This window comes from Staurois parvus, unplaced genomic scaffold (assembly GCF_062004578.1).
Source record: "Staurois parvus isolate SC_StPar_1 unplaced genomic scaffold, SC_StPar_1.0 ptg000320l, whole genome shotgun sequence".
In the NCBI taxonomy this organism is placed as follows: domain Eukaryota; kingdom Metazoa; phylum Chordata; class Amphibia; order Anura; family Ranidae; genus Staurois; species Staurois parvus.
Window position 1 is genome coordinate 2,614,670 of NW_028318116.1, and position 24,282 is coordinate 2,638,951.

General features: G+C 43.5%; 1 protein-coding gene across 3 annotated transcripts in view; it reads left to right on the forward strand.

Moving 5' to 3' along the window:
• KDM2A (lysine demethylase 2A) overlaps nt 1–24,282 on the forward strand; it is a 168,880-nt gene that overhangs the window by 105,709 nt on the left and 38,889 nt on the right. For all 3 annotated transcript variants that reach the window (XM_089683714.1, XM_089683711.1, XM_089683712.1), the window contains one exon: nt 20,688–20,771. In XM_089683714.1, the coding sequence (XP_089539840.1) occupies nt 20,688–20,771 (84 nt within the window). The remainder of the gene's footprint in view (nt 1–20,687; nt 20,772–24,282) is intronic.

The window sequence follows — 24,282 nt, forward strand, 5'->3', positions numbered from 1 at the left end:
CTTTCCTGTCGGCGACTCTCACAGATCCATGCACGCACTTGCAGCAGGGCATGGCAGGGACAAATGACGACCAGTGATCTCTCTGCAAGGTGAGGTGGAGCTGCATACTTTGCTGGCAGGTACTAGAGTCAGGCTGGGAAGGTTGGATGTAAGGAAGCTTTGGGGGGGGGGTGGGGGTGAGGGCTGTGGAGGGAGAGGGGAGAGAGGTGCAGAGATCAGAGTCAAGGAGGAGGAGTGGGCAGCCTGTGCTGCATGCTGCGCATAGCAGACCCCTAAACCCTGCCCTGTATGTAGCACACTCTTGAACCCAGGAGAGGACCAGTGTATAGAGTGACTGGCTTTCACTATATGTCAGTGCTGGTTTTTAAATGTAATTACCAACTTTTTTTTTTCTTCACTTTAGCTCACAGAGTCAGCTTTGCTTTCCCCCCCAGCTAAAAGAAACAAAAGTTTCCTTTTAGTTTATTTCTCAAGAAAAAGTGACAGCTAATTCTGTGAGCTATAGTTAAGATAAAAAAAAAAAGCAGGCAATTGCATTTAAAAACCGGCACTGACATATAGGGGTTTATTTACTAAAGCTGGGGACTCCAAAATCAGACTCCCTTCTGCATAGAAACCAATCAGCTTCTAACCTCAGCTTGTTCAATGAAGCTTTGGCAATGAAACCTGGAAGCTGATTGGTTTCTATGCAGAAGGGAGTCTGATTTTGCACTCTCCAGCTTTAGTAAATAAACCCCATAGTGACAGCCAGTGAGGGAGCCTTTCTGTATACACTGCTCCCCTCCTTGCACACACTGCCCCCCCCCTACAAAGAGGACCTGTCACTCATATGCTATCACATAGGGGGCTATTGGTCCCTTATGTGGTAGCAATAAAATCATAAATTTAAAAAAAAAAAAAAAAAATACATGACAGTAGAAAAAAAATACAAAAAAAAAATTGGAGACTCCCACATACGCAGACATTTCGGTGTTGATTCGGTTTTCGGCCACAAGCATTCTGAATTTTCAGTATTGGTTTCGGCACCAGAATTTTAATTTCCTTGCACCACTACAAAAAGTGTTGGCTGCCCCTTGAAGTGGAAAGTCACTTGTGACCATATAATAAAATAAGGTATGGTGCTAAACATACATATTGGATGAACAATATTCCAACTGTGATAGAAACATGTAAAAACCTAAAATTGATATATATTGAGTCCAAAGTCAAGAACAAAAACAAAAGTCCCACAGCAGGTTGTAGATCAAAAACAATGGTGCATAATCTTGTACCAAATAAATTGATCCATGCAGATCCTTTGTGCTCCACCACCATAAGACAATATATTGCACTCAGCAACCATCCATGACCTCTTAATTAAAAGAAGGTCTAAGGCGCTTTGTGTCCCCAACAGTTTCGAACATCAGTGTGTATCTTCTCAATAGTCTCCCAATTTACTCCATAGCCAATATTAGCAAGAATCAGAAGGAGAAATGTCTCCTAGTATAATAGGTTTATTAAAAAAAAATGAATAAAATCAACCACAAATGCACTCACATTAGTTGGTGCCCAATCCTCAGTCTAATACACTATCTCAGGATGCTAGCACTGCTCTACAGGGAAGTCGGTGTGCATTTCATGTACCCAAAGCGGATGTGACGTCATCGGACATGTATGTGGCTGGACACAATTCTGCCTCTACATGTTTTGCCTACTATGCATCTTCAGGAAGGTCAGTCAGTTTGTTTCGGGAGTGGGAAGGGAAGTCCCTGTCTCACTGCTGGAACCCCGCGCTGTATACTGTATGTAGTTGAGGCTACATATAGTTAAAGTTGTTCTAAAGGCATTTTATGCATGAAGGTAAAAAAAAACTTCTGTATCCAGCTCACCCCCAAATTTCCCCCCCCCCCCCTCCTTTTTCTCCCTCCAGACGGAGAAGATTGATAGCAGCAGGACAGCGGGAGCCATTGGCTCCTGCTACTGTCAATCAAATTCTGTGCCAAGGGAGGGGCTGAGTCCCGCTGTCTGTGCCTATGGACACAGACAGCGGGGAATGGGAGCGAGCCTGTACGAGTGCCCTTATAGAAAGTGGCTTCCTATGAGGGCATCCACCAAAGAGGAGGAGCGCCTGCGCGGAACATTAGAAAAGGAGGATTGGGGCTGCTCTGTGCAATATCAGGTAAGTATAACATATCTGTTTTTTGGGTTTTTTTTTTTCCTTTTTCAATTGTAGCTCTATAAACACTTTAACACAACGTACCAAACAAGCGCATCTGTTAGTGTAGTAAATGGTTTGTACCAGGTTGGCCCAAGCAAACTATTTTAAGCCCTGGTTCACACCAGTGCGACTACACAGTTCAAGGCCATATATAGTCGCACCCAATTTGTGACAATGAAACCACTCCAATCTCTGCCACTCAAGTCGCAGCGACTTTAAAGAAAAAATTTTCATGCACTATTTCTTTGTGACTTATTATTACAGTATAAAGGGAGAAAATACAGCAACAATAGAGTTCAATACAAGAGGGATAGGAGGGCCCTGCTCCTTGGAGCTTACAGTCTAGGAGGGGGGGGGGTTTAGTGGTAGAAGAGGTAGTAACTGTGGGGGATGGACTGGTAGGAAGAGTAGAAGATTCCATTAGCTGAGGGCAGGATAGACTTCCCTGAAGAGATAGGTTTTCAGAGATCGCCTAAAAGTGAGCAGAGTAGGCGATAGTCTGATAAATTGGGGTAAAGAGTTCCAGAGGATGGGGGAAGCTCTGGAGAAGTCCTGGAGACGAGCATGGGAGGAGGACTTCATTAAGACTTGCATTATCATCTTTAAGTCGCATAAATGTCAGCAAACTGCACGTGAAATCCCACTGATAGTTGCCTTTGAAGCCACACTGAGTGCCACTTCGAAGCCGCACAGGTGTGAACCAGGGCTAAGGGACATTAGATGTGGAGATCAGTAATGTACAGAGAGCTGCAGATATGGTAGTTACTAGCAGATTTTCCTGAGGGTTCATTCACACCATATGCGCTGGGGTTCATTTGTGAGCGCTTTCCTAACGGATGGCAACCAACAAAGATGGTTCCCTATGAATGAAGTTCACACCAGTGTGTTGCATTGCATTTGTCTATCGCTGAAAAAAGTTCAGCATGCACTACTGTTATTTTTCAGCGCAGCCCAATACAACGTGTTCAAATGCACAGAAAACAATATTACCAATGCACACGTGTGGATGTAGATAGGTGCTGCAGCAACCATCCGCTGAAGACAAAGAAAGTATGTCACCAGCACATCCAGGCACATGCCTGATGAAGGGGTGCTGCGTGGCTCCAAAATGTTGCTTCCGATGTGACCGCTGAATAAAGCTTTGGACCCATTCTGGATATTCGTGGTGTGCTGTGACATACTCCAATGCAAATGAGCGCAATACACTTCAAGGCAAGCAAGGCCAAAATAAAAAAAAAAACCTAAATTTTCAATGCATCTAGAATGCATGCCTGTGTAGTACGAAAAAATGCAACACGCCGAGTTAACTGATGCGTTGTGGTATGGATGAGCCCTGAAAGTTATTTCAAGGGTTCTGTTGTGGTTAAGGCTCCATGCACACGGAGCGTTTTAATAATGCGGTTAAGGTTAGCTGTGTAAAGTCGCGTTAAAAGCTTGAGGGTTTTTTAGCGGTTTTGTATTAGCGTTCAGCCACGTTTTTCATGTTTGCATTTTTTTTTACCCCAAAAAAAAATGGGGGGGGGGGGGCGGGCGAGTCCAAAAATGCCAGTTTCTGGTTTGCCACGTTCTTACAGCTAAAAAAAACTCCTCTAGAATCCCACTAGTTCTGGGTTTTTTCCAGCCAAAAAATGTTTACAGTCTGTGTGCATGGACACATAGGATAACATGCTGGGGAGTGTAGAAAAAGCGTTGAAAGCCAAAAGCAGCTGCTGTGAAAACATCCAGTGTGCATGAGGACTAAAGAGATTGAAAAGCTGCTGTAGAGAGTTGCATAATATGTCAAAGCAACACAAATACAGCAAATAAACATTGTATCATTCCAGTCTTTTCTCTGCACAGTAATACAAATGACAGGATGGGCAGCACAGTGGCTAAATGGTTAGCACTTCCACCTGGCAGTACTAGGGTCGTTGGTTTGAACCTCAACCATGGCACCACCTGCCTGGAGTCTGCATGTTCTCCCTGTGCCTGCGTGGGTTTCCTCCGGGTACTCCGGTTTCCTTCCACACTCCAAAGACATGCTAGTAGGTGAATTGGCTCCTGTCTAAATTGTCCCTAGTATGTGTATGTATGAATGTGAGTTCAGGACCTTAGATTGTATGCCCTTTGAGGGTTAGGGACCTTAGATTGTACGTCCCTTGAGGGTCAGGGGCTGATGTGAATGTACAATATATATATAAAGTGCTGCGCAAATTGACGCCGCTATACAAGTACCTGAAATAGACATCCTCCCCCATACACACATATGAATGTAAATGTACACTTTAGGGTGCCTATGCGTGAAAATATCGATTGTACCCCGTGAGGGTTAGGGACTGATGTGAATGTACAATATATATATGTAAAGCTCTGTGTAAACGGACGGCTCTATATAAGTACCTGTAATAAATAAGCTGTAACTAAGCAGATCAGGATGTGTGGCTGGTGGCCATTTGTGGGCTGTGTATTGTGATGAGCAGACTGTGTGCAGCTGTCGTCAGCCCAGCAGTGTCCTTTTCCCTATCTGGCAGCAGATCAGCGTGTGCTGCTCTCACTGCAGATACTGCATCTGCTCCTCCTGGATCCTGAGAGACAGGAAGAGAGAGCTGTTGTGCAGAGGGTGGAGATGCCTGCATTCAGCCAATCGCAGCAATCCATCTGCCCCCCTCTGTCACCTCCTACTGCTCTGTCTTTTCCCTCCAAGGCTTTGCCCCCTCCCCAACCCCCCTCTCTCTCTTTGTGTGTGACTTTTTTCCTCCCCGCCTACTGCAAAGCACTGCTGGGAAGAGTGTGTAAGCAAGTGGGGACAGCCAAGAGGGAGTTCCTGCTAGCAGAGGGCTCAGAGCGATGAGACAGCAGCAGCAGGCGGCACGCAGGAGGGGGCAGGCTGTGTGCTGGGAAGTGGCGTGCCCGGGCTTCTAGATGACTGGCACAGACGAGCAGGAAGTGAAGAAGGCAAAGTGGCCCAGACTTTGGGGAGGCAATCCGCAGGAAGGACTGCAGAGCCTCCAGCCTCAGCTCCCTCCCACTCTCTGAGCTGGCAGTTTGCAGGAAGTGTTTGCTGGAGCTGCTGGCTGGTCAATGCAGAGTCATTTAGTCCTGCCTGGACTGCGACAAGAGACGACAGCTGAGGTGAGGGAGGCTTGTGTCTGTGGCTGCGCCCGTCTCATCCGCCTCGCCACATTGCCTGTATGTTGTTTTCTACTAGCCATCCCCCCCCCTTCTTTCCTTTTACATTAGTAGTTTTATTAGCTGTCCGCTTCAGCTTGTATCTACGGATGAAGGGGAACTGTATTAAAGGGGAATCAGTCCTTTATTGTTTTTGTTAGTCCTAGCTGACGAAAACAACCTGCTTAATGATTAACCAACTACTGACATGCTCATTTTCCAAATCTGAACGTGAGTAGCCATATTTTCTGATGGCAAGTGCTGGCTTTGCTTCCTGTTTGGCAGCACCACACAATGAATGTGCTTCCTCTGTTAGCAGAAGTCTAAAGCCGGTCATACACCTTGCAATCTAATTGGACAACGCTCTTTGGATCTACTATCCGTTATATGGTACACGAGCCTCCCAGATCGGATACAGACGGAGTGGATTGTTTAGGTAAGGCTTCTGCTACATAGCTTTGGTAGTCATAGGAGCTTGTTGACACCATGTGCGGTGAGCTGTATGAATCTGCACCGATCATCGCAGGCTCACCGTCATGGTACCTAGAACACTATGTTCCCTGTTCACACACTGGGGTTGATTTACTAAAACCAGAGGGTGCAAAATCTGGTGCAGCTCTGCATAGAAACCAGTCAGCTTCCAGGTTTTAGTCACCGGTTACACTGCTGCGATTTTTGTGTGATTTCAGGAGCCTTTATTGCTACTTGTGAAGATTTTCAACAATTTCTTGAAATTTTTTTTATTCTACTTATGTGAAATTGTGACAAAACTGCTGAAAAAGTAATGGAAGCACTACTTTAGAAATCATGCTGCAGCAAATCGCATGTTAGGACACTGACATTCATTAGATGCAATTTTAGGTGCAGCTTCAATTCACAAATCGCACCGCTGTGACCGGGCACTTAGCCTGGGTTCACACTGATGCGGTGCGGTATTCGCACCAGTTTCTGTGCGATGTCCACACCGCATCGTAATCGCACCTCGTTCATACAAACAGCTGCGGGTGTGTATTTTAAGTTAACGACACCGTGATATCCGTTTGCAAAACGCAGTGCGATTATGCAGAATCAGATCGCATGAGATCCGATTCTGATGCGGACTGAAAAAGGGACCTGTACTTTTTTTGGTGCGGGTGTGGTGGGACTTGAGCCGTACAAAATGTATGGCTCAAATTGTAGCGCACAGAAATCACATCTGATTTGCACAGGAATGCGCTGCGATTATGCTGCACCTTATCAGTGTGACCCAGGCTTATTAAATAAGTCAAAGCTTAATTGAACAAGCTGAAGGTAGAAGCTGATTAGCTGCCATATACGGCTGCAGCAGATTTTGCACTCTCCAGTTTTAGTAAATCTACCCCACTGTGTTGAGGTGGATTGCAGTGCACTGTGTAAAAATACACGCCTCATTTTTCTGCCACACAGCTGACCCCATCTCCTGTCACTTCACAGGTGCATAGGAATACATTAAATGTCATTTGTGACATTTCAATAAAGTTTTTTTTTTTTTTTCGTTCCTATAAACAGACCCTCATCACCCATACATAACCTGGACAGCAGCCTGCGTGTTAAAATGGCTTGGTTTAGCTTTGAGCATGAGATGGAATAGAATTGACACCCTCGAATTGCTCAGTGTATTGGGCCATGTCACACCAGCATCTCTTTTGCAGCGCAGATTATTAGTATTTACAAATCTGGGAGTTTACTTTTTTTCTGGTGATTTGTCGGTAGCTACAGAGGTGTTGCTGTAGGTGGCTCATGGGGATCGATGTAGCTACAAAATGCTGGGGCGCTGTGATCACTCGCGGCTGTGCCAGGTAACCCGATTAGTAAAGCTGACTAGTTTGTAATGAGCGGAAAACGTCAAATTGCTACAGGCCTTTCATTGGTTGATTTATTTTGTTTAGTACTGCTAAGGCGTTTTATTTATTCATTTTTAGGTGTTTTGTTTTTTTAATTCTATTTTGTTGCTATGGATTGGGATTAATTTTTATTTATGGATTGCTGCTCCAAATTCACTCCCTTTCTATGGACCTCAGGCTAGGCTCACACCTGTGCAGTTTGCGTTTGATCCGTTTCTGCAGTGCGTTTTGCTTGTTTGAGTTTTGCTTTTTTAAATTTTTAATTTTTCTTGTTGCTAGGCAGATTTGAAATGCAAATGCAGCAAAAACGCACTACATGCTTTTCTGCAGCGTTTCTGTTGAACTCTATAGAGCCAAAAATGCAACTTTTTCAAAAAAGTCCCTGATCCTTTCCAAAAAATGCACCGGGTGAAAACTTGGAGATTTGAATGTGTCTCATAGGAAATCATGCTAAATAGACTGTAGTGTGTTTCTGCAAAATGCAGCGGAAAACGCTTAGGTGTGATCCCAGGGTAGTCAGGTCCGACTGACTGAAATCCGTGCATTCTGTATGTGGCTGAGGTTTTTTTTTTCCTTTTTTTTATGTCTGGGCAGGTATTGATCAGAAAGGCTGAGTCTGTAAAATACAGAGAGCATCTATTTGTTATAAAGTAATAAAAGCCATTCTAATTGTGAAAGTCACTGTAAAGATTTGAGTTGCAAAAGATGTGCTCAGTGCAAATGCATGCGTTTCCCTTTAAATCGGAGCACCTATGTGAAAGGCTCAGATGGAAGCCGGTGGTCTCCAATTAGTGTGAATGGCTCAGATGGAAGGCCGTGGACTGCAATTAGTGTGATGCAGCTTTCCCAGCAGTAAACCTGAACCTCCCTTCTCCAGGTTTTGGCTTTGTGTCTCAGATCTGAATTGATTTTGTTTGGTTCCTGGCTAGCCAGTCCGTAGTCACATATTGGGCTTTAATTCTGCTGTCAGAGGAAAACATTATTTCTGTCTGTTTCCTCAGAAGCAGATGGACTTTCCTTCTCATTCTAGTAGGCAATTTATAGAGATCATTCTACCCTCAGAATAATGATAAATGGGGTCATTTTGTTTCCATAGTTGAAGGCATGCGTTCCATTGTGTTTTCCATGCTTCTTGTGTAAATTAAAGCACAAAGGAGTTAAGGTGTCAGCACAAAATAATAAAGAATTGAGTGTATCTCTCTAATACTTGCACATTTCCCATAGTTTTCCTTAAAAAAAAATTGTAAGTAGAAAAATACCTGTAGATTTTCCCGAATTTCAATGTGCTTCTAACTTCCTGTTTGGACTGAAAGCACCGTGCCTTTACCACACTGAAATCCCAGCTAGTGTTGTCAGCCCTGCCTGCTGGATTTGGCCCCTTTTCACACAGGGCGTACCTGTCAGCAGATCCAGTTGCTCACTGGGGATCTTCCCGCTGACAGGTCTGTGTCCGCTCCGCTAATGCAAAGCTGGCACAGACACAACCTGCTCTCCTCTATGGGTTGTGGGATGGAAACTGATTGCCTGTACATTTCCATCTGTTATTCGATCCGCCAGATGGATGAGGAACAAATCCCCATCCATCTACGGACAGGATCGGATTGGATGCAGGCCGGTGTAAATGGACACATGTCCATTGACCTTCGCCGCTCCATAGAAAGCAATGGAGTGTCTGATCAGGTCCATGTGAAAAACAGGTGGACCCGATCGGTCCGTTCATGTGACAGGGACCTTATAGATCTGCATTGTTGACGTCCCAAGAACCTGCCTGCACATCGTGTGAAGGTAAAGGGCTTTGTGGAGATGTAGTTCTGGGGGCGCACCTATGTCAGTAGGAAGTGACCTCCCAGCAGCTGCTCATGTAAGAATGTTACAAGGCTGGCGATAATGTCACAGAAATGTTCTCGGTACAGGAACCAGGTAAAGGATAAAATGTGTACTCCACACACCAGCAGCCATTTTACAGCATGACCGCTAGTGTGAGGCAGCTCTAAGGCACTGTGTAGCCAGCAGGATGTCAGTGCTTACCTGTTTGTTGCAGTTGCCATGCACTGTGCAGTCTGACCATGCGGTCTCTGTGCAGACTTGTATGGGTTTTCCAGGGCTATATGGTGGGAGGACACACCTAATCTGTGTCCGATCTGGCAGGGCCTTGCACTGCATGGTTGTAGGAGGATCTGGGGGAGATTGTATAGTGTATGGTGAGCTTAACTTATTATAATTGTTTTGATTTGGCTGCTATAATAGCAATGAATGTAATTGTCACTTGATCTTTTTAGTATTCTCTCTTAGGCGTGTTTTTACTGCCCCCTTAAGCTGAAAAGGCAGCTGGACAATTAATCTGCTACAGCCATGGCAAAACTATTACCTCCTGTCACATTCAGCGGGCACAGCTACCATCAAACGCAACCCATTCATGTGTATGGGATCCCGTCACAACCATCCTCTAACCTCATTCAATGTAGCTATGTGGCGGTGCAGCATTTACAGTTAACACAGGTGGTGAGGATACATTTCACCTACTTCATCGCCTGTCAAATGCCTCTGAAAAGCAATCCACGTCAGATCACTTTTCAAAGAATTGGCAAGGACTGCCGCACATCTCAGCTTAGCCTGTGTTAGTAAATTCGCTGTAATGACCTCCTTAAAGCATGTGAAAACACCTGTTTAAAGTGGAACTGAAGTTCTGCCGCGAGGTTTCATGCACACTAGCGCTTTTTTGTTTTCTTTTTTTTTCTTTTTTTTTTAACTCGCTGCATAAATGCTGGTAATACCATCTTTCAGGAGCATTAGTGTTTTTACAGTACATGTAGAGTGAAAAAAAAGCTGTTAACAGCATTTAGCATTTTTTCTGCTGGAAAGACGCTCCCCCCCCAATTTTTTTTTTTTTTTTTTTTTTTTGCTCCTAGATGTTGAAGCTCAAAAAATGTTAATAGTAGTAAAGTAGTGTGCATGGACACTTAGGAGGATACTATTTTTAGCTTCTAGGAACTTTATAGAACGCTAGTGTGCATGGAGCCTTACAGGCAGTGAGCAGCAGGCTTTTATTGCAGAAGAGATGTGCAAGGTTTCATCTGCAATAAAATGCACCTAACTGCCTTCTCTGCTGCCTTCTCTGCCTGCTTGCTGCCTTCTCTGCTGCCTTCTCTGCTGCCTTCTCTGCTGCCTTCTCTGCCTGCACGCTGCCTTCTCTGGCATGTAAACTGAGCTGTGCATATGCAGCTCCGTCTACAGCACCATGACATCTCTTGCACAGGAGTGATGTCATCCTGCGCTAGCCAATGAAGACTGGCACACAGGAGAAGATGCAGACAAGGAAATATTAGAACTGTGTTAACTCGTTTTAGTTGTTCTTTAAAGTATAAGTATGGCCTCCTATTGGAAAAAACATATGCTGCAGCACTGAACTATGTGTGCATCTGCACTAACTGTTTTCTTAGTCCCTTTGTTGAAATACATGTTGATCCTGCCAATGAAACCCACTTAATGCAAGTTCCTGTGATGGTTTGGCAACAATAAATACTTTAGGTTGCAAAGTATGATTAGCCCTTAATGACCAACAGGCATCCTTCCAAAAGTTTGCTTTAGAGCAGCGGTCTCCAAACTGCAGCCCTGGGCCCGAATGTGGCCCTTTGCCTGCCGTTATCCGGCCATTGGGGCACTATTCCTCCCACTGACACAAATGATGCTGCACCACTTCTTCCAATGACACCTATGATGGGGTGCTATTCCCCCCACTGATAACAATCAGGCACTAGTCCTCCCACTAAAACCAATGATGGGGTATTATTTGCTCTTAATGACATTGGGGCATTTTCTACTGTCCAAAGTCTGGCCCCCCTAAAGCCCGAAGGACAGGAAACTGACCCTTTGTTTGGAGACCCCTGCTTTAGAGGAAACATGCCATGAAAGAACATTGACACATCCATTGTTTAGTTGGCTCACTGAAAATGCTGGTTGCCTGGCTGTCATTGCAACTTACTGGCTTTATAACTGTGAGTTGTTGGCCTGGAAGAAGTATGTTGATATGGTGTCAGACCTTCCGGCTTCCTGATTTTGTATTTTAGGTTAATGATTCAGAAGGTATTAAAGCTCATAGGTCAGTGTGACAACCGGACGACTATCATTTTTAGAGGATCCACCATGACCATCCCCCTGTTCCTCCCATTACACATGCACTGAATTGGTTTGCTGCACACTCCCGAGTGTGTCCATAGATGAGTGTGCTAATAGGTTTGTGATGCCTGCAGTGTATGGGCCATGCGGTTCCCTATGTGTGTGGGTCATATACGATACATTTGGTGCACATGCACACTGCGGGGTTTCAGATGACTTGAGTGGCTCCGAGCTTCTGATGTGTAGCTGTACCCTTCAGGGGCCCCTTTTGAGACAGGCATGCTCTCAGCTTCATTGAGTTAGGGACTCCACTGTGTACAGGTCCCCTGGCAAGGTAGTGTGGTTTCAGTTGTATTTGTAAATGTCTGCAGCATAAACCTTAACCTAACCTGGATTCATTTAACCCTTTTGCTGCCACGACCTTAACGATCACAGGGGGCAGCAACATTAGCATGTAAACGTAAGTGCTGTGCAAACTGTTGGCGCTATATAAATCCTGTATTATAATAATAATAACATGCTTTGCTTTGATGAACTTTTTGCTTCCAGTTCTGTAGTAGAAGTGATTTCAGATGGCTGCAAGGCTTGGTTCTCACTTGTGCATTGTAAGAACATGTGCAAAATTGCATGCTTTCCTGCAACGCACATAAACGCGCTGCCCCTTTTCAGACGGCTGCAGTGCAATTGTTATTGGAACCACCACTCATCTGCGAACGTGTGCCAAAATGTAGGGTACGATTTTTGGATAAGGGTCAGGGATGTCTTTCCCTTGTTTCGCACAACATGCGTGCACTCTGTCACACTTTAAAGTGTTACTAAACAAACAGTAAAATCAGTCTGGATATGCAGTAAAGCATGCTTGATATACTGTGGCACCTAAAGCATCAATCATTAGCATTGTTTAAAAATAGGATGTTTGTTCCTGTCTTCTCTGATCCTCCCCTTCTTCTGCTGTCCCCAGTCCATCTGCTGATAGAACAGAGCCTTGGGGCCAAGCTGCACATGTGTATTGTTAGAGATTTTTTTCTTTTTTTTTTCCTTGGAAGGGAGCATGTGATCAGCACAAGGCCAATCGGCGCTGTTTAGACAGAGGGACAGGGGTTATGCAGCCTCATAGGACAATTGGGGGAGACTGAAAACTCCTCCTGCAAGCTTTAACCAGTGCTCTGCCAGACACTGATAGAAGTCACAGGACTGCTCTGCTGATGAGAAAAGGAATTTAGCAGTTTATAGTTGCTACAAAAATTGCATTTGCATGTTCCGTGTACTGTGGGAGACCAGATATAATGAATGCAGGTTTTGGGGACACCAGATATAATGAATGTAGGGTCTGGAGATACCAGATTTAGTGAATGCAGGTTCTGAAGATACCAGATATAGTGAATGCAGGGTCCGGGAGACCAGATATAGTGTATGCGGGGTCTGGAGATACCAGATATAGTGAATGCGGGGTCCGGGGAGACCGGATGTAGTGCACGCGGGGTCCGGGGTTTAGTAACACTTTAAACCTTCCCAATAACTTCTACATGTACTGTAAGTTGATTCACAGAAATAATGTTGGATTGCATGTACATTCAATGGTTAATTAGGGAGTATTGGCTGCCTTTACACAACATACATTAATGCACCACAACAGACCAGATATGTCTGAATGCGGCCTAAATGTATTTGTTTCAGTCATGTTATTTCTTTACCTTCTTTGAAACTAGACGCATTTCTCACACAAGCTGTGCATCATTTTGTGGAGTCTCTTGACTCGGTGGGGTTGATTTACTAAAACGGGGGCGTAAAATCTGGTGCAACTCTGCATAGAAACCAGTCAGTTTCCAGGTTTTGTCAAAGTTTAATTAAACAAGTTAGAAGCTGATTGGCTACCATGCACAGCTGCACCAGATTCCGAGTGCTCAAGCTTTAGTAAGGCTACTTTCACACTGATCCGCATAGGCGTTTTTGCTGTGCTTTCTGGGCATTTTTTCAAGGACACTTAAAAATTGCACCAGAAATGCTTCTCAGAGGCGGTTCTGAGATGTTTTTCAGGCGGTTTCCATGGATTTCAATAGGAAGAGGCGTTCTTGAGGCACTTTTTTTTTTTTTTTTTTTTTTTTTTTAAACTTCCCAAAGATGCTGCAAGCAGGAGTTTTTACACCACTCCGCAAGCGCAACGCCTTAGTGTGAAAACATACATAGATATACAGTATCTCCCAGAAGTGAGTCCCCCCCTCACATTTTTGTAAATATTTGATTCTATCTTTTCATGTGACAACACTGAAGAAATGACACTTTGCTACAATGTAACGTAGTCAGTGTACAGCTTGTATAACAGTGTAAATTTGCTGTCCTCTCAAAATAACTCAAAACACCACCATTAATGTCTAAACCGCTGGCAACAAAAGTAAGTACACCCCCAAAGTGTCAATATTTTGTGTGGCCAACATTATTTTCCAGCACTGCCTTAACCCTTTTGAGCATTGAGTTCACCAGAGCTTCACAGGTTACCACTGGAGTCCTCTTCCACTCCTCCATGACGACATCATGGAGCTGGTGGATGTTAGAGACCTTGTACTCCTTCACCTTCTGTTTGAGGATGCCCCACAGATGCTCAATAGCGTTTAGGTCTGGAGACATGCTTGGCCAGTCCATCACCTTTACCCTCAGCTTCTTTAGCAAGGAAGTGGTGGTCTTGGAGGTGTTTTTGGGGTAGTTATCATGTTGGAATACTGCTCTGTGGCCCAGTTTCCGAAGGGAGGGGATCATGCTCTGCTTCAGTATGTCACAGTACATGTTGGCATTCATGGTTCCCTCAATGAACTGTAGCTCCCCAGTGCCGGCAGCACTCATGCAGCCCCAGACCATGACACTCCCACCACCATGCTTGACTGTAGGCAAGACACACTTGTCTTTGTACTCCTCATCTGGTTGCCACCACACACGCTTGACACCATCTGAACCAAATCAGTTGATCTTGGTGTCATCAGACCACAGGACATGGTTCCAGTAATGCATGACCTTAGTCTGTTTGTCTTCAGCAAACTGTGGGCTTTCTTGTTCATCATCTTTAGAAGAGGCTTCCTTCTGGGATGACATCCATGCTGATCAATTTGATGCGGCGTGTGGTCTGAGCACTGACAGGCTGACCCCCCCACCTCTTCAACCTCTGCAGCAATGCTGGCAGCACTCATACATCTATTTCCCAAAAACAACCTCTGGATATGACGCTGAGCACATGCGCTCAACTTCTTTGGTCGACCATGATGAGGCCTGTTCTGAGTGAAACCTGTCCTGTAAAACCACTGTCTTGGCCACCGTGCTGCAGTCAGTTTCAGGGTCTTGGCAATCTTCTTATAGCCTAGGCCATCTTTATGTAGAGCAACAATTCTTTTTTTTTTCAGATCCTCAGAGAGTTCTTTGCCATGAGGTGCCATGTTGAACTTCCAGTGACCAGCATGAGAGAGTGACTATAAAGTCAGATTTAACACACCTGCTCCCCATTCACACCTGAGACCTTGTAACAATAATGAGTCACATGACACTGGGGAGGGAAAATGGCTAATTGGACTCAATTTGGACCTTGTCACTTAGGGGTGGAGTCACTTTTGTTGCCAGTGGTTTAGACATTAATGGCTGTGTGTTGAGTTATTTTGAGGGGACGCCAAATTTACATGTTATACAAGCTGTACACTCACTACGTCACATTGTAGCAACGTGTCATTTCTTCAGTGTTGTCACATGAAAAGATAGAATCAAATATTTATAAAAATGTGAGGGGTGGACTCACTTTTCTGAGATACTGTACATTCACATACACAGGGAAGCCGTTTTCTTGAGTTTTTTAGGTGTTTTTTTTTTTTTTATGCAAATACCTTCAAAAAACTCCTCGGTGTTAAAGCAGCTTTAACTCCTCCAATCTCTTTTGGTAAGTTGAGGCCTCTGCAGGATTCTGAATGAGTTACCAAAAGCTTAGACCTCAAGTACTCTGTTCAGTAGCTTTATTTTAAACAGGACTAAGAAATATAATGCATCCTAATTGCACAGTACAGGACACAGGAATTTATTCTTAGACCATGGGTTATATGCCACTACCTTCAGGGGATAGGACACTGACAAAAGCTTTGCGGCCCCCCCCCCCCTCTGTGTATCCATAAAACCATGCCTGCTCTGTGGAATTCCTGTTTTTGCTGTTATTCAAAGGTGTTGAACCCCTTTTCACGTTGGAGATTTTTTTTTTTTTTTTTTATATAGTTCACCAGGTTTATTTCCGACAAAAGATCAGACTGCTTATTGCCTTGTGCCTGACTAGCTGAGAACCATACTCTGACTTCACAGTAGCAGGACCAGCCTATGTTTGCCTCGAGCACTGGATTCTGTGTTTTGCGCTTAAGCTTGCCACAAGTGTAGTTAGCAGCAGGTTGTCATACAGGTCCAGGGCCGTTGTCCATTCCTATGGCACACAGACCCGGAAGACCCCTTTCAGGGGTATGCCACTGTGAAGGGCAAAGCCTGGACCCCAAACTGGACCGCTGATGTGGACAAGGTAAGAATGTGTTTCCTTGTACCGTTCCATATCAATTCCAGGCTATATATCTTGTTGGCTATTTACTTGGACCTGTAGAATACTCTGTTGTATCCTTTATCCTGAAAGACATACAACACACAAGCCCTCTAGAAGTCACAGGTTGAGGGGTCATCTACTTTTTCCCCTAGCGTTATTCTTGCTTATTCTGCTTTACAGGTAAAGTTTATAACGCCTTTAATTTGGTGGTCTTTTTACCTCATTACCAGAATATCATCTCCAGCTATTGATTTTGTTTTATAAAACCCCTTACTGAGCATTTCCAGGCGTAATTTTCCACCGACAAGGCAAGCTGATCATTTGCTGTCCCACCTGTTGCCTGATACCTCAGAGACAGCCAGAAGAAATCAGGTTTGCTGCCCCTATATGTTTGTGTCCTTCACCACATGCAGTTTCTAGGTACCCCGGTACTTGTCTACATCTCCAGTTATGTAATAGCTTAGCAGATTTTTGCTCACAGATCTCCTGGCAATTCTGACTCGCTGATCACCCATTAGAAACCTCCTGACCTCTAGGTTGGGTACTGCTCCTTTCTTGGAGCAATGCAGACCACTTCCCCCATGTACTGCAATTTGTCATGTGTGGTGGTTCTCACCTAGTGTGATGATACTGATCTTCATCTCAGAATTTCTTCCCATTGCTTCTTCTTCTGTTTGGAATCTCTAAACACCTAGCCTTGGTACCTGCAGGTCTTCATTTGACCTTGTATGCCATCTTCCTAAAATCTTGGCTCTTGCACATCCTATTCCCTCTCGTTGCAAAAAGTTGCTGTCCTTGTTACTCAAGGTGACCTTCTGTGTCCCTCTGCTGCATTCTTCAGGTCCTGTTGCTAGTGCTGACCTCCATTGTACAAATGGAACCTTCTTTCTCTTACACTGGCAGCTGAGATTCTGCCTTGGCTTGCCCTAGTTTCTTCTTTGGAGCCCCCTCCTTTCCTTACCTTACATGGGGACCAGGTGTCCTGGAAACTGTACTTCCCTGGAGCACTTTTTCTTCCCTTCTGTGGGATTGTTATTTTACAATTTCTTGTCCAGCCTGAAAACATGTCAAAATTTTACGATTTGGTGTCAGGACTGTCATCTTTCCTTGGGAACTGACCCCTTTTCTCACTGGGCGGTCCCTCTATGGGATTCTTTAATCCTCTTACACCCAGTCCTTCTTCTTTTTTTTTCTCTCTAGGACTTCTGGTATCAGGGAACGATTCCCTACCTGAGCCTATTTCTCCAGCGAAGTCTGGGTTCTTGGGCTTTTTACAGCATCTAACATCTGTTTTTTCACAAGTTGCTGGACCACTGCCTGACCCTCTGTTCATATTTTTCTTGTTTGCCAGGTGGCTGTTTGAGCCTCTGCTCTTATGTATCTTGGCTGAAAGATGCTTCTACTCGTAACTGTTTGTTCAGGTCTGTTGACCCTTCTTGTTTTTTTCCTGTGGGCATTGTGCTGCTGTTTTGGCTGTTTTCTTTGCTCAACCCCTACAGTTCACATGTCCTATACTATACGATTAAGACAATAGGAATTTTGACATACCTATAAATATCTTGGAGTACAGTACAGGACACGGGGCTTTCTCCTCTGTTCTCTGATGTCCTTGTTGCTTGCTTAAAAAAGAAATTAAATAAAATCTGGAGCCTCGTGAAGTTGGCAGGATTAAATGGATACACTGGGGGCTGTCGCAATGAACTTTGTCAGTTTTCAATCAGCCAATCACCTGAAGGCATATAATACATTTTCTAAGATTTAATTCCTGTATCCTGTACTGTACTCTAAGGTATGTATGTATATGTATATATATATATATATATATATATATATATATATATATATATATATATAAAATATAGGTGTATTTAGGTTTTGTGCTGCCCTAGGCAACACAAAAATCGTCTGTCCCCATGGACACCGACCAACACCACCTCCCTTCCCCCTCCCACGGAGAAAGTCTGACATTGCTAACCTTGACCAACAACACCCCTGCACCCCACCCGAGAGAGCCTTCCATTACCCCCCCCCCCCTTCTCCGGCGATAGAGAAAAAGACACTCATCCTCACAGCTCCGGACATCCCCAGGAATGAGAGTCAGGCTCTACATACACCATTGCAGCCTCTCTCGGATTCCACCTGGTTCCCATAGCGTGCGTGTCCCTTCTTTCATCCCTTCTTCTGGGGGGAGGTGCTGCCCTAGGCAAGTGCCTTGTTTGCCTTGTGGCAAATACGCCCCTGTGTGTGTGTATGTGTGTGTGTGTATGTATATGTGTGTGTATGTATGTATATATATATATATGTGTGTGTGTGTATATATATATATATATATATACACACACACACACCATTTTGACCTTAAAGCTGCCGGAATCCTGGCAACCAATGACATCAGTTGATAAGGAAGATGTCAGCTTCCTGCACAGCATCCTAGTTTGACCCTCCCCTGCCCCACTCCATCAGTGCTGGGGTCACATTAGCTCAGTAATGGAGAAACACTGGAATATTACTTAGTTTGCAAAAGTGTATTTGCTTTGGAAGAATAAATCACCTCTAATGTTGGGTGTCCTATGTGTGTGGATGTTGCTGGGTTATAGAAAACTATTAGAATAATTTTCCACATTTTGGAATGCGGTTCCCTTTTAAAATTATGGACATTCTGGAGGTACCCCATTTTAGAGTGGGGTGCCTTCAGACTGTCCATAATTTGAAAGGGTGTTTCGGGACTGTCTATAATTTTGAAAAGGTGCCTTGACTGCAAAAAGGTTGAGAAACACTGATTTAGCAGCAGAAGAATAATGTGATTTTTGCATCAGCAGGTGGCACTCTGGGCTCTGTCACCTGTTTAGCTATGTACAGTTTTGACTAAAATACCATTTTAGTTTCATATTTTTGTCATCTGAATTGTTTTGTTTTAGTCCTATTGAGTTGACTAAAATCAGTACATTTTAGTCGACTAAAATCTAATGGGTTTAGTGAAATTGTATTGCATTATTTTTGCATTTCTCTCGAACTTCCAAACTCATTCTATACTCCTGGAGTAAAAAAAAAATAATCTAATGTTCATATTTATGGTATTCAGGTTTGAACATGCACTAAAGACACACATTTAGTCATCGTGATACATACCCAGTGCTAATTTTCACGCTAAATTTCGATTTTACTTTTAGTCCTAGTCTTTTGACTAAAATGCCTTTTCTAGTTTTAGTCGTCTGAATTGTTTTAGTCGGATTTTAGTCAACTAAAATAGTGTTGATGAAATGAACACTGGTGTGGAGTTAGACAATTCAAGCTTTTGGATTGCAATGATTGGGTTGCACCATCATGCAATATAATGCACATTAAAGAGAAACTCCACTCCCTCAATATACATTGACTATTTTTAATCCTTATGCTGCTAGCATTAGTAAACATACAGGAAGGTATATCATATTTATTTGTTTTAAACCTTTTTTTTCCCCACATTTTTTCAGTTACTTCCTAGTTTCCAGGTCTAGGCAAATGATGTCATACATCCCAGGAGTCTTCAGGAGTGGAGGAAGAGTTTCTCAGCTAAGCATACCCTCTTGCCTGAATGCCTGAGCTAAGGGCAGATGAATTCCAGGAAGTACATGAATCATCTGCCCTTACTCAAGATGTCCATGGCCAGAAATGGTAGGGGGTGTTTATCCAAGTGATTTCTCATCAAAATAAAGCATGGAAACGTGGATGGGTGGGCAAGTTAAATTAGAATATTAAAAATGAACGCAATTGCGGCTTTGGTTTTTCGTAATAAGATGAAGTGTAATTCTGCTTTAACATGCATGCACTCACACCAAGAACGTTTGAATGCGCCCCAAGTCAGGTGCTTTCTTTAGAAAACCCATTCGTGTTTTGTGAATCCTGTGTCATTGGTGCACCCTATATCATATAGGATGTATATAGGGCCAACAGTTTATGCTGCACTTTACAAAAAAAAGTGGGAGATGGTAAATTTACAATACTATTAAAGACATGAGGGTTAGGAGGCATATCTTTTGGAGGGCTTACAATCCAAAGGGAAGACCAAGTGATACAAAAGGTAATAGATGTGGGGGATGAGTTGTTTAAGCAAGTAAAATTCAGTTGTGTAGAGGCAGGATAGGCTTCCCTGAAGATATGATTATTCAGGGATTGCCTGAAGCCAGACAGGTTGGGGTAGGGAGTTCCAGAGAATAGGAGAGTGTATGGAGAAGTCCTGAAGCTAAGCGTGGGATGAATGGGCTATGTGGGGGCCAGAAAGCTGAGTTTTAGGAAGTGTTGTGACATCCAAACTGATAACTCCGTCAGTACATTAGCGATGCAAAAAAGAGGTTAAAGGGCAGAGAGATATGTGTATCATCAGCACAAAGATGGTTGGAAAGTTGTCCACTGATCAAGGGAGGTGGTGTAAATTGAGAAAAGAAAGTCGTAAATTATTATTATACAGGATTTATATAGTTCCAACAGTTTGCTCAGTGCTTTACAATATAACAGGAGACAATACAGTTCAATACAAGAGGGATTTGAGGGCCCTGCTCCTTGGAGCTTACAATCTAGGAATCTCTATTTGTAATACGATTGTATGTAGGTTGCAGTAGGTGAAATCTTCTTATTGTAGGAATTGCCTACAGCAAGTTCTTTGCCTTGTTCAAGAGGTGTCTGCAGTTCCATCACTGTGTTGTGACAAGGTTAATAGCATTTAATACGTCAAGAATTGTTTTTCTCTGCAATTTCATCACCATCAGTGGAAGAAGGTGTTGCATATTGTTTAACCTACCCCTCCTTCTCTTTTTATTTCTTCCCTGGAGGGTAACAGAAGCTTCTGGAGGAACACGCGCACGACCCACCTGAGCTTGCACTCACTGGCATTCCCATTGTTCAGTGGCCCAAGAGAGAGCAGGTGAGCCCAATAGGGTTACTTAATTACTGACTGCAAGTCTGCCTTTATCTGTTTTGACGCCTTGCTATCCTCGTATCAAAAAAAGTAATGAAGGCTTGTGTGTGTGTACTGGTACAGGTGTACATCCGTTTACGAATTTAATGTGTTCCTGGGACGTTTCGTATAGCGAAAAAGTTGTTACCGAAACACGGTTTCCCATAGGAATGCATTGAAAACCAATTAATCCTTTCTGGCGGTCAGAAAAAAGTTTAAAAAAAAAAAGTCGCTGTCACTATAGGTGAGTTCTGTTTTTTAAATGCAATTACCGGCTTTTTTTTTTTCTTGACCATAGCTCAGAGAATCAGCTGTCAATTCCCCCCAGCTAAAAGAAACAAAGTTTTAGTTTATTTACCTGAGTTAAAAGAAACAATGTTTCCTTTTAGTTTATTTCCCGAGATAAAAGAAACAAAGTCTCCTTTAGCTCCAGGGAAAGTGACAGCTAAATCTGTAAGCTATAGTGAAGAAGAAAAAAAGCCGGCAATTGCCTTTAAAAATCGGCACCGACATACACTTCATATTGTGGAAAAAATTCATAAATCAAAGCATCATTTTCAATGGATTTTCATTTGTAAACCGAAAATTGTTAACAGAGGCGTTCGTAATCCGAGGTACACCTGTACTTAAAGTGTTCCTCTGCATTGAATGGTAAAAATACAGAAAAGAGCTATTTTAAATTACATTTTGTATGTATATACAGTGCATTCATAAAGTATTCATACCCCCTTCTTTCTATTTTGTTCTGTTGCAGCCTGATACTGCAGTTGTTTGAGTTTTTTTTTTCTCTCTCTTATTTCTACACTTAGTACCCCATAATGACAAAGTGAAAACAGAATTTTAGAAATATTTGCAAATTTTATGAAAGAAAAACTGAAATATCACATTTGGCATAAGTATTCAGACCCTTTGCAACAACACTTGAAATTTAGCTCAGGTGCCTCCCATTTCTCCTGATCATTGCTGAGATGTTTATAAACCTTGATTGGAGTCCACCTGAGGTAAATGTAAATTGATTGGACATGATTTGGAATGGTATACACCTCTCTATGAAAGCCCTAACAGCTGACAATGCATACTGTATCAAAGGAAAGCCAAAGGAACTGCCTGCAGAGCTCAGATATGGGATTATTGCAAGGCACAGATCTGGGGAAGACTATGAAAAACATTTCTCTTCCGAGAGCTGGTTGCCTGGTCAAACCGAGCAATCAGTGAAGAAGGGACCTAATAAGAGAGGTGACAAAGAACCCAATGGTTGCTGAGAGGCTGAGCCAAATGCCAGTCAAGGCGACTTTACAGTCAGGATCTTTATCCAGCCTGGACTGGCTCTGTAACATCAGCCGACAGGATTGCAGAACTAACTGCACTCCTGTGATCCATAGAAGTACAGCCAAAAAAGCTTTGGCTAGATTTCTCTTTTTTAAAGCAACATTTTTTTTTTCTCTTTTGAAATAAAGGTTTTGCATGAATTAATAAAAGCTGACCATTATAAGCACCTCTCTCCGTGTTAAATGGTTGTCTGAACCCTCTAACTGCCAATTTGATGAAAGAAATGTTTTTACATACAGGATCCCCTGAAGGCAGAATGAGGTGCAAAGAACACTGTGATCACATCCACCATTGCTGATATATGTATTCAAATGGGAAATACAAAGGGGAAAGATTTGTAGGGAGGTAAGACTGTAGGAGGCTCTCACTCACATCTCAAGGAACTACATGCATCACATCTAGAAGGGAGGTTCCATTAAAGTAACTTTATTGTAAAAACACAAGGTTTATGTTCCAATGAGGACTGCTTTCGTTTTGATATGTGTCTGGGGGTGTTACAGCCAGATTAGTGAGCAATATGTATGGAGCTGCAAAGAAAACAAAGTGTCTGCTCAAATTCAGACTACAGAGATCTTGGTGTTCTTCTGTAGTGTGAGGTGGAGTGGGTAGCCACATCTGCATGTCATGCCAGCGTCTCCAAAACTTATCTAGTAGGGTGCGCCTGATTGAAGAGTTTCGAAAGAGATCTGGCAGAATCTCTCAGAGACTATATTGTATTTTTGCAAAGCTTTTTCAGAAAATGTCCTCAGGGACAGTTAGGATCTGCTGGTCTGGGACCCAGGTTCTATGGACCCTATCAATTTCTATGTCCCCTGCTGACATGTCTCCCAGGTGGTTGGCAAAGAAAACTCTCTTGTAGGTGTTTTGTAGATGTGGCTTCAAGAGGCCTCTGATTTGAATATTGTTTCTTGGGCTTTGGTCTTGTAGGGTCTTCTCTGTGCAGCTGAAAACTGTTTAGGTGCAAGAGTAGATGTAAGTTGGAATTCCAAGCCTTGTACTTGGTGTTGTCTGATGAAGTGGATTATATGGTATCTAGGTGGTAAGTTCCAAAGTTGTGATTTGTGCAGTATTTATCTTCTCAGAATGATTTCCCCACGTGGGCCAGACAAAACGTCAGTCTCCCCTGGAGTGGGTGCCTGGGTTATGCCTTGTTCTTGTTGTAGGCTGCCATCAGAACTGTCGTCTGATGAAGGAGACTTCATAGATCTGGCTGTTTGCAGCAGTGTATAGTGGGTAAGTGGGTGGTTGGTCGGGCCCAAGGTATCGGGGGATTGGGATGCAAAAAAACATGTGACTTGCTCTTAGGCATCTCTCATGCTTTCCCTGGGTTTGCTTGTGTTTAGGCATGGCCGAATAGGAGGAGCTGTGGTTTGCTATCTTGAACTGTAAGGCTGGATTGTGGTCAGCTGCACAGAAGTTCTCAAAGCATGTTGCTTAGGCCGGTTTCACACTGATGTGCTGCGGTTAGGCTGTTTTATTCACATGTCTTACCTGCAGTCCCATAAACTTTCTATTAGGTAGCAGGTTTAGTGCGTTTTCTGAAAGCACTCCAAAAGTCCTGCATATTTGGTGCGCTTTCAGAAAACGCCAAAAACACAAGATCTACCACAGTCTATGGAACCACTGGTAAAATGTGCAAAACCACGGTTAAACCAGAGCTTCTGCCAACCATAGCGAAGCAGTGTGTAACTAGCCTTTCTCAGCTATGTTCTAGATAAGCCTCCAATACATACCGTTTTTGTTGTTTGCAGTTTCAGAGGCAGGGACTGGTGTTATAAGGTGTTCCTGGTCCAGTGTTAGGGAAGCCTCAGCACTCTGAGGTGGAGGGTCATGTGCGGCCCTGGCAAAGACACAGATGACCTAGAGTTTTGTCATGGCTCCCTTGTTCTTGGATTCTGCCTTTTGCTATACATTTTGGGGAATTTCCCCAATGGGGTACTCCCAGTGCAGGGTGCGGAATCCAGGGTAAAGGTTTCTGGAAGGGTTACGTAATAACCTGGTTGCAGACCAACCCTGTAACAAGTCCTTGTGGAAAGAGAGTGGTAGGAGCGCCTGTAAAGATTGTAGGTGGCAGTGCATGACTTGTGGTATGATGCCATACTTGGTTATTCACCTGAGCCTAAGCTCAGTGTGAATATTTATACAGAAA